An 11,507-nucleotide genomic window follows, 5' to 3' on the forward strand; every position below is an offset into this window, starting at 1 on the left:
AGAAGGCGTAGCGAGGGCAAAAAAATTAGTCGCTGTCTTTCGGAAGTTACAAATATGTCTTAAGCGATGCTCATATTGGTAATAGTAAAAATAAGTATTTTATGGATATTTATTATTTGAAATAAGTTAAATTATTAAATGTTAATAGAACATCGAAAGAAACATTTTTCCGATATTGATATTTTTAACACTCTAGTTATACCACTAATCGCTTTTGGCTAATTGCAATTAGTTTTTCGGTCGTTACAAACGTAACGATAGCAGCCATGTTGGAAACATGGGCGTCTTTTTCCGCGCGCAAATCATAGTAGCGATATGTTTAATTTATTCACAGATTTGTGTAAGTATACACTTTTTTGACGTATTTGTGCACGCCAGATACCGACTGTACCGTACCTGACTATCATTCAAAAACCTGATACCTGAACCTGAAGAAGCCGTCGATAAAAAAAACTTCAAAACTTGCCATGCCATGCTCCACTTTTATGGCTAAGTATGTGTCTAATTATTGCTGAGACAATAATTGAACCACTACGGTAATTGAACCAGTCGGCACGTGCCGCACGTTGACAACTTAATCTCATAGAAATAATGTTCAATCGTGCTTGTGTACCTAGGTGTATACGTACACATATTTTTACACACAGATGAAACCAATTTCGGTTTCGTTTGACAGCGAGATTGTTGTTCTATTCCGCTAGGTATATTAACTTTATGGTTTGTACCGACCGCTCAAGAACCTCTCAAGAACTGCTCAAGAGCGGTCCGTGCATTGCAGATATGAATTTAGAATGGAAACTGCAGATCGCCAAGAGTTGACCGTATCTTGCACGTTGCAGTCGGTTTGAACTGCAAGATGCGGTCCGTCTATGGCCGGCCTAAAGTATGATTTTAGGTTCACAATACCTTTTCATCCATACAGCAACCATACATCTACAAGAACCACCCTTGCTGCTTGGAACCTAGTGAGAATGTTACTTTGGCCATGTTAATTGATGCCTTTGAGATCTACGGCCACGATCCTACTGATAAGCTCGACAATCTGTGGCTGTATCAAAACGAAATGATGAGAGTTAAGACTGCAGAGGATCAGGTAACATACATAAAATATCATACGTTGATTTCATGAAAACTACTTTTTGGGCAGTGGCGGTTTTAGCACTACCAGCGACCTGGGAGAGATTTCTTCGGCGCCCAGAGTGCCGGTAGCTCTAAATAAAGGGGTGTCTGGGGCGCCCCTTTTTGTATGTCAAAATCTTCATTTAACTATAATTAAATGAAGATTTTGACATACTCGACCCGATATACTTAATCCAGTTGTGCCTAAACGGTAGCTCGCGGGCACCTGGTAGCCCGCGGCCTGTTATCTAGGCGCCCGCAAACAATATGGGTCAAATAAATTAAATAAACAATAACTAAATTACCTAGTTTCCTTTATAACGCTTAAGAATGTTTTTTTTTTAAACTTCGTGGTGCCCGCGTGGCTTATCTCGGTTTTCGAAATAGCCCTTGGAGCAATACCAGTTGGGCACCACTGATTTAATCTGACAAAATCTTTATTTAATTACAGTATAATTAAACTACGTCTCTGATTGTTGCAGAAAGTTCTTTAAATTTCGATATTTAAAAATTAAAAGCTTGGTAAAACAGTTGAATGTTATAGTTTGAATTATGATAGTACTTTTGTTATTTTTTTGCAGTATAAAATCAACGAGCGAGTGCACATAGCCACCGATCATCTTTCGAGGTTTATCACATTACATATAAAAGAATTAAAGGTAAGGTGGCCCATGAAAATTACTATAGTTTGCAGTGAAGAACTAAATTGTTGGCTTGATTTCTCATATCAGACATCATATTTTCACATCAAAGGAGTTTGAGAACCTCTGACATAGAGCGCCTTCACATTACGTCGCAAGCAGTGCGGCAGCAGCGCGATTTCTATACAAAAGAGAATCGCGCGGCTGCCGCGCGACTGTCATTTGTAGAGAAGTCGCGCGGCAGCCGCGCTGCTACCGCACTGCTTAGATAGTTTTCATTTTCTACTGACAATGACCAATGCTGCGCTGCTCTGTAATGGCATAGACTATATAGCAAAAGGACCCATGAGGCATGACCTATGATCGTAACGATACCTTTACCCTACTACTAAAAATATCTGAACGCCTCCGTGGTCTAGTGGTATAGAGCGCGGCTCTTGACTCGGAGGTCGTGGGTTCGATTCCCGCGTTGGAAACATGTTATTTCCAAGTTTGGTTAGGACAATGCAGGCTGATCACCTGATTGTCTGACAAGTAAGATGACCCATGCGTCGGATGGGCATGTAAAAAGTCGGTCCTGCGCCTGATCTCTCGCCAGTCGTGTCGGTCTTCCGTCCCACTGGGTTATGAGAGTAAAGGAATAGAGAGTGCTCTTGTGTACTGCGCACACACTTGGGCACTATAAAATTACTCCTGCGTAGCTGGTCTGGTTTCAATGAAATCGGCCACCGTCACCGAAACCGGTGTGGGAGCTATTATTAAAAATATCTACACTGTGTACACAGATGTAATATTATTATTTTATTTATTTTTATTTTTCTTTATTCAATACCAACAGCGTATTACAATTTAGAACTTAAACACTAAACATGTAACAATTAGTGTGGCCAGTAACAGGTATTACGTTTTTTGACAAATAGTAGTGCTATTTAACATAATAATAAAAACAATTTAATAAAACACCGTCATCGTAATTATCGACACAATGAAGTCTTGGCATGGTTACTATATGGTTACTATATTATAATAAGCTAAACAACTCCCAGTATTGTGGTTTTAATGTTATTATAATTTAGTATGTTTGGCATTGTGTAAGGTGACTTAAAACGTATCAGAAAAACATTGAATGTGCGACTTTCTATAAGGAAATGAGAAAATCCTATCGGTTAAGGTACTACTTATTGCACTGGACGACGTGATAGACAACATGCTGACCATGTACGAGAACCACAACTCTATAGCGGCTGTAAGGAAATCGTCTTCCAGTGGACCAGTGCCAATGGAATTTTATATTAGTTCAGGTAAATAATAGCCACAATATATTATAGGTATAAATAAAAAAGTAGTTTAATTTTTTTTTTATTTCGCTTGAACTCGAGAACGGCTTAACTGAACCGATTTGATTGACGACCGAATGATTTTAGTCTTGAAATATGGAAGTATCTCATGGAAGTCCATGAGAAGGTTTATGTTACGAGGAAAGAATATTATATACCTACTTAAAGTTTTTCCATCATACTATACCATTTAGTTAGGGAATACAAAAATCTATTTCGGTGGTTTGACTTATGTGTCTTATTTAACTTTCCGTTGTGGCGGTACCCACAATTCGCCTAACACTCCTGCATCGCGCTATCGAAGTTTTCTGAGTGCGTGGGTATATACGACAGCTGAAAATATGTATCACGTGGGGCTCCGATCTGACCGAACATAACACCTCGCTCGGTCGGAAGATCTTCCTTTGGCCACCACGCTCTTATCCCACACCGTCTTGAAATTCTCATTTAAACTAGCGAAACTTATTTTTCAGAATTCTACTGCGGAAAAAATGTGTATCTCTTCCTTTCGGAGGCGTACAGCGACATCTACAACATGGGTCGTGATGTTGCCCCATATTGCCAGGATACTACTTTTTACTTCCTGGGCTTCTTTCATCGCCAAGACGACACCAAGTACTATCTTCTAGAAGATCCGAGCATTGCCTTTCCCACTGATAACTACTTGCACGGTCTAAAATGTCACAATCGAGTGTGCATGTTTAGGTAAGTATTTTTACACTATCCCCTAGTGATGAGTATTGCTGACTTTTTCTGACACGTTGAAAAAGTAATATTTTGATAGACAAGGACGGCAAACCAGTAATTTTAATACTTGTATTTTTAAGAAATAGGCAACTCTTGAGTATTTTATAGCAAAGTTCTGATGAAGGCAAACAACTTTTCAGATTTCCGTTCAAAAAATTGTTGCAGCGAGATAGAGACGTCATCACTCTCCCGAAGGCGATCGTCAAATGCGGTTTGGTCATGTACAAACTACCCCCACTATCGGCGGCCTCCTGTATCATTACCTCCGGATCATTCATATTGGATTTCAACATACAGGGACTGCGGTACCGACACCACGATTATTTATTGGTTAATAGAGACTATATAATGAACAATTAAATTGTTATTTTGTGACTTTTGTGGGAACCCTACCCCCTCCCTACCCTCCCCTATTACCCTATTCCCTCTTAAAAGGGCCGGCAACGCACCTGCAGCTCTTCTGATGCTGCGAGTGTCAATGGGCGACGGAAGTTGCTTTCCATCAGGTGACCCGTTTGCTCGTTTTCCCCCTTATTTCATAAAATAATATATATAAATATGTTTCATGTACGGCTGCTGAAGACGGCCCACGTTATAGCTGTATAATTTTATTCACAGTTCACCCCGAACGGAAACACATACTACACGAAAGAGAACGGCGCACCACTTATATGTGATCAACACGTCTGTGAGTGGAACTACACTAACCACCATGGAGGTAGATAATCTAATTTTGTTTTTATTATTCGTAGAATTTTCTGTAAGTATAAAAAAATTAATTTTTGAATTTTACAAGTCTCTCTAAAACTCAAAAACGGCTGAACCGATTTGGTCGATTCTGTTTTTTTTTAATGAAATAAAGGGGGCAAACGAGCAAACGGGTCACCTGATGGTAAGCAACTTCCGTCGCCCATGGACACTCGCATCATCAGAAGAGCTGCAAGTGCGTTGCCGGCCTTTTAAGAGGGATCAGGGTAAATAGGGAGGGTAAGCAAGGAAAGGGAAGGGAATAGGGGAGAGTAGAGAAGGCAAGGGAAGGGAATAGGGGAGGGCAGGTAAGGGAATAGGGTAGGGGATTGGGCCTCCGGTAAACTCACTCACTCGGCGAAACACAGCGCAAGCGGTGTTTCACGCCGGTACTCTGTGAGAACGTGGTATTTTTCCGGTCGAGCCGGCCCATTCGTGCCGTAGCATGGCTCTCCCACGTATAGAAACAAGACGTTTAGAAATATGTGTGGAAATCCAAGGCATGTTTATTAGGAGAAAAGTGATAAGTCAATTAAATAATTATACACTTTCCTTGCACTTATTCCACAAATAAAGTGGAATAAGTGCAAGAAAAGTGTATAATTATTTAATTGAAGATGAATTTCCACCAAGAAGTGACAGTACATTCAATATCATATCTAAAAGTGATAAGAAGTTCGCCGGGTCATCGAGTGACCTAACGTCAGGCGCGGTCCGAAGGGGGGGGTCACTGTGTCCGACCTTAGACAGCTGTCAACCCAGAACCGTCCGAGGGCGCAGATAAAAAATATATATTAGTGTAGGTGAGTAGTGAGTGACCAACCCCCCCCCCCCCCCCCCCCCAAATTTTAGGCTGCGACCGCGCCTGCCTAACGTAGAACAAAGAGTATTTACTTACTTAGTTAAAGTTGGCAATACTGGATTACAAGATCTGCATTTAAATACAACAGCCCACTTTTTGCAGGACCAATCACAGTACCGGGAGATCCGTCTGACAAGGTTCCTCCAATACCGGTGTTCGTGGAGACGACAACGAAAACTCCCATCGAAGAAGACAACGCAACCATAATTGACTGTAGGTACATTTAATATATACCTAAAATTCTCGTGTCACAATGTTAGATAGCGTAAGTACTCCTCCTAAACGGCTTTACTGATTTTAACCAAATTTTATATGCATATTCAGTGGGTCTGAGAATCGGCTACTGGGTACTTTTATATTGATAAGTGCATTTGCTGAATAAATACTAAATTATTACAACTCGACACTGACGACGACTATTGTTTGTGCGACGGGATAGCGATGGACGTTGCCATGGTGACATACTTATTTAGTCACTTCGATAAAATATAATACGAGCGATAAGATAGAAAAGGAGAAGAGATACTTTATGTGGAAAAGAAACGTTTGCCGGGACAGCCAGTAAGCATATAAATTTTAAAATTTCAACACATAGTAATACGCTAGATTCTACGTATAACTTTTTAGTTGTCCATAGCATTCATTATTTTATTACAAATGCAAAAGTTTACCTGCCTGTTTGAATGTTACCACTTCTCGCTTAAGCCACTGAATAGACTTAATAAAATCTGGTATGGATTTTTATATACAGTGATAACTGATAAACGAATTTCTTTGCAACAGAATATATGCGAGCAACATCTAGTCTTATCATAAATTTAGATTATTTTACTACGCTCTTTTAAACCCTTTCGATTACTGCTCGGAACGCGGGGCATTTTTAGTGAGGCAAATACAAGAAATCCTCTTAATGCCATTTGCTATACTTTAGATGAGCTGGACGGTTGCTTCTACATGTACCCGCCTAACTACGGCTCGATAGACGGGAAGAGCTACCTGGACAGCATCAGACTGCACGACAACAGATACAGGTGTAACGTTGGTGACAATAAGCAAGTGAGTTACGCTTACGCAGATTATTATCAATTATCATGCATCACATTATGGCGCTGACAAAGTGCCGAAATGGACTTTGCACTTGTCCACACAAAAAAGGCACTAATTGAATGTAGAAATAGGACTATATAATTTAAAGTAACAATAAAATTATAAATGAAGCTAAGATCATATTTTGATAGATCAAGATAAAATAAAGATCTTATCTTGATCTATCAAAAAAGGTTCTTTTTTTAATTAATCTTAATTTAGGGCTTTAGATTGTTAGGTCTCAAACAATACATTATATAGCTTTAACAAGAACTCTACCTATGTATAAAATGTATTCAGATAATTGTGCATGACTTCCTGTAAAGAAAGTAAGTAATAGTAACATAATAATAGTCATTTTGTTACTATTGCTTTCTTTATTAGGGGGGTATTACATTATCATTTATATTGGATCATTTCTATGATCATATATAGGATCCAATATACTTATATGATCATTTGATCACATCTGCGTATTACATTATCATATTTCATTGATCCTATTTTACGTCATATGTGGTTTCAATAGCCAATGGAGAAGGCTAACGCTGACAGGTATTGACGTCACGGTTACTAGATCTCAGAGAATTCGATTTGTCAAAAGACATCGTCATTTTAAATATGGCTTGTTTTTTGTTATTTCAGCAAGATTATCCAAGTATATAATTAGAAAATTAATTACATTATATTATTTGAAACATATTAACGAACAAGAAATTAAAAACTCTTTTTTATATTAAATAACTGGCAACACCTATTTCTATAACCATATTAATATGGTAACTATAATTGCCCTCTGACATTTGTAACCAAAGTCTAACTTCTATCAATGTTTCAGGGTCTTTATTGGTATCCCCAATGGCTGGGCCCGATACCCCCTGCAGTAGAAACAGATACAAACAATCCTGCTGAACCACCGGTAGTCGCCTTCGAGGTGCCACCTGGGGGGGTCTACTCACCTGCGAGAGATGATTTTGACGACGCAATGTAGATTAAAGTGAATATAATAGTATGAATAATATTGTTTTATTTTACACCAATATTACATGTTTTACAGTAATATATTAGACAACAAATACAATTTTTTAAACAAATGCACAAAAACTTGCATAAATATTTAAACATAATCTATACTAATATTATAAATGCGAAAGTATCTCTGTCTGTCTGTCTGTCTGTCTGTCTGTCTGTCTGTCTGTCTCGCTTTCACGCCAAAACTACTGAACCGATTGCAATGAAATTTTGTACACAGTTATTCTAGAGTCTGAGAAAGGACATAGGCTACATTTTGATGTGGGAAAATATCTTATTTCCATGAAAATATCGATGAAAATTACTTCGCATTGCGCGTGGCCAGCGCTCATCCCGGGGGTCCTGGGTTCGAGTCCCGCAGGCGGAACAAAAAGTTTTCAATGTTCCTGGGTCTTGGATGTGTATTAAAATAATATTTCAAAAATCTTAAATATATTTTATGTATAATATTATAAAAAATCCAGAAATATATCGACGCGATGCAATGAACATTTTAGTTCTAATACGATTCAACAGATGGCGCTTTTTTTTTACTTCGTTGTAACATAGAACTAATCATACTTATTAGTTATTATGTTTTTGTTTATAGTTTTTAATACGTTAGAATATTATGTTTAATAATATTATCACTTGCTATAATAATAATCAATCTATCTTATCTTATAGAAATCCTACTGCATTTCTAAGGAGTTCGAGTGTGTTGTGTTGGCCTATATTCCATCCAGAAAATATTTTTACATTTTAATTCTAATATATGAAAACAGATGGCGCTTTATTTTTTACTTCATTATTATAACAGAACTAATCATACCTACTTTATTATATATTATTGTTTTTATTCATAACTAGCTGTTGCCCGCGACTTCGTCCGCGTGGACTTTAGTTTATAGCGCGCGGTGTCAACAAAATGTGTGTCAAATTTAAAAACTTTTTAAAACCCTGGTAAGTGGTACCCCTCTTAGGGCCGCGCTACACCGGAATGGCAGCGCTGAAAGTGCTCGCCTCGCCGCTGCCATTCCGGTGTAGCGCGGCCCTTAATTAATCAAAATACCCAAAAACAGCTGTGCAGTGTGCACATAATCTGTACTAATATTATGAATGCGAAAGTATCTCTGTCTGTCTGTCTGTCTGTCAGTCTCGCTTTCACGCCAAACGCCAAAACTACCGAACCGATTGTAATGAAATTTTGTATACTGATAGTCTAAAGCCTGAGAAAGGACATAGGCTACTTTTTTACTGGAAAAAAGGGTTGTAAGGGTCGTAAATTTGTTCAAAAAATTCATAATAGATGGCGCCGTGCGTCTTCTACATCGCGCTGACGCTTGCTCAAAAGTCTTTCTATAAGAGGTGGTATCATCTTACATTTAAGTCTCGATTTTTTTCGATTGTTATATCTATTCTACGGTATTAAATAACTCAGAACTTTATCTGTGCAGGCAGTGACGTAACCTTAAGACCAAATTTCACCAACGACTGTTAAAGTTAATGCTCGAATTAGTATCACGTTAGCTGTTTCGTTTTTCATATGAATGAAAGAGAAGACAGGATATTTTAACAAGCTGTTAACACTAACAGACGTTGGTGAAATTGGGGCTAAACCTATCAATGATAAATAGTTTATGGGTAAAGTTGTGTAATTGGGGGGCTAAATAAGCTTTAAAATTTGGCATAATATATAAAGTTTAACATACAAAAATGAAGTACTTATTGTTTGCACACTGCACAGCTGTATTGATTTAAGGGGTACCAGGGTTTTTTTATAAAAGCTTTTGACACCAATTTTGTTGACATCGCGCGCTATAAACTGAAGTCCACGCGGACGAAGTCGCGGGCAACAGCTAGTATGTAATAAGTAATAACGATTGAGGAGCTGGCACACATAACCGGACAAGTCCACCAGAGTGCGAAAGTATATATTTTTTTCGAATTGTCTTCTCCTGACCCAACTGCGTCAATCCCTGTTAATATGTTCAATCAAAACCGGTTAAGAAGGCTTTAAAAAGTCAATTTTCAAACACAACCGGATTAGTTCAGTAGTAGTAGTAGCTGCAGTAGTTGATACTAGTTTTTAGCCACTGTGTAATTTTTTTTCTCGCGGACTAATCCAGTTCTGTTCACCAGCTCCTCAATTTTTACATAGACTTAAGTATAAACCATATTACACCTACCTTACAGGTAGCTTTCCAGAAATCTGACTTCAATCTGACTTTTTCGAGGCAGCACAAAGAATGCTGGAGTTCCAGCTTTGAGCTCAAAATATTTTAACAGCAGTAGATCTCCTAATTTTTTTGTTGGATCAACTACATGAGGCATTTTGTCGTAGCCTTCAAAATACACATTGACTGTTCCTACGCTGTACTTGCTGTTCTCATCCCAGGGTGCGGGGAACAGTTGCTGCAACTGATTCACCAGGGGAACATTCTCAGGACATGATTTAATAAAATCGGTCATCTGGTACTCAGGATACAGAAGTAGGACCGGCCATTTCAGAACACCATCTTCAATGTGTACGATTGAATCTTGAGCTCCCGGTAAACTGGGTTCTAGTTTTGATAAATCAATATCATCCTCATCTTCACAGTTTGAAATTTTAATACCTCTTTCTATGATTGCTTTTACAATGGCATCCTTTTGGTCCTTCTTTTTGGAAGCTTCTTTTTTGTTTCTTCTGTCATCTCTATCTTGAATAGCCTTCTTTTTCTTAGCTGTGTTTAGGAGATCTATTATTTCTTTCTCCTTGTTATCATTTTCCAAAAGTTTTTGACAGTGTTCAATACATGTGTCGTACTTGGAACACTCTAATGCAGCTTTTGCAGCTCTCACTCGAGCTTTGGTATGATCAGGTTTGAATGATAATGCTCTTTCGCTGTCGAATAAGGCTGATCGGTAATTTTTCAAAAACCAATGTGCGGCAGCTCTGTTGTTGTACAAACTGGAATTCATTTCTGGATCATCACATCTTACTTTAATACCCTCTGTGTACCTGCAATTTAATATTATATTAAAAAATTTATCAAATAAAAGAGTTTTCCAAGTAAGTAACAATTCTTACCCTAATATTGCAAGTCTGTAATTTTTGTGTTTAAAGTTAAAATTTCCATCTTCTTTGTAGCTTGTGGTAAGTTCTAGTGGGGTATTCTCTTCAGGGTCATATTTAAGCTTAGCCAAACCTTCAGCCAAGGGTGATAATTCTCCATTTTCAGGTACAGACTTCATGAAAAATGGATGCTTGTCCATTTCTTCCTGTATGAAAAAAACAATAGTATGATAATATATTTGATTAAATTTATTTTTGATTATATATTTCAATTTCTCATTTACCAAATGTTTAGTAAAAATTATTAAAACTCCTAACCTAACCTATAAATGTTTTTTTTTTTTAATGGAGATAAAAACACGGAGTCAAATTCTAATTTATAAGATTTTTAGGCTTGAATATTAATGAAAGAAACCATACCTCCCATCGATCTTCTGGCCATCCTTCTGTGTACCTTTTTCTTTCTAAGCTATTGATAAAATCATCTAACTCTTGGTCTAGTTTTTGACATAAGGCTAGCCTTTCTTCATCAGTCATAGGCACCTTTTTCTCAATTTCTTTATTTTCACTCATATTCAGAAGTATCCTAATGTATCTTAGTAATAATTAGAAAAAGCCTAAAGAAATAAATTGATATAAAAATTCTACACCCGTATTTACAAAATAATTACAAATCTTCTACTTTTCATTTTTTAATTGTCAAATGTCAACTGTCAACGTCACATTGTGCCATAGAGTAAATAAAATGACGTTTACATGTTTTTACTAAATTCTGTAAGATGGTTACAAAATACATGATCGATAAAATATAAATATTAAATATAGCCTATAGGTAACTATTAATAATATGAGCAAAGAGAATATAATCACAATATGAGTTTTAAAATGTGCTGTTTCTG

General features: G+C 37.4%; 2 protein-coding genes across 2 annotated transcripts; one reads left to right on the forward strand and one right to left on the reverse strand.

Moving 5' to 3' along the window:
• Positions 1 to 210: 210 nt before the first annotated feature.
• LOC121729766 lies at positions 211 to 7,551 on the forward strand. The gene is made up of 10 exons (XM_042118390.1): positions 211 to 340; positions 923 to 1,093; positions 1,701 to 1,778; positions 2,932 to 3,061; positions 3,571 to 3,802; positions 3,985 to 4,174; positions 4,463 to 4,562; positions 5,556 to 5,666; positions 6,385 to 6,509; positions 7,378 to 7,551. Exons 1-10 carry the CDS (start codon positions 278 to 280, stop codon positions 7,528 to 7,530), a joined length of 1,353 nt encoding a protein of 450 aa, XP_041974324.1. The 5' UTR covers positions 211 to 277; the 3' UTR covers positions 7,531 to 7,551.
• A 2,092-nt stretch (positions 7,552 to 9,643) lies between these two features.
• On the reverse strand, positions 9,644 to 11,265 carry LOC121729777 (DNA polymerase interacting tetratricopeptide repeat-containing, protein of 47 kDa). The gene is made up of 3 exons (XM_042118402.1): positions 11,029 to 11,265; positions 10,624 to 10,814; positions 9,644 to 10,554 (listed from the first exon to the last, which is right to left on the reverse strand). The coding sequence occupies exons 1-3, from the start codon at positions 11,179 to 11,181 to the stop codon at positions 9,741 to 9,743; spliced, it is 1,158 nt and encodes a 385-aa protein (XP_041974336.1). The 5' UTR covers positions 11,182 to 11,265; the 3' UTR covers positions 9,644 to 9,740.
• Between the last annotated feature and the right edge of the window lie 242 nt (positions 11,266 to 11,507).

This window comes from Aricia agestis, chromosome 1 (genome assembly GCF_905147365.1).
Source record: "Aricia agestis chromosome 1, ilAriAges1.1, whole genome shotgun sequence".
Taxonomy (NCBI): domain Eukaryota; kingdom Metazoa; phylum Arthropoda; class Insecta; order Lepidoptera; family Lycaenidae; genus Aricia; species Aricia agestis.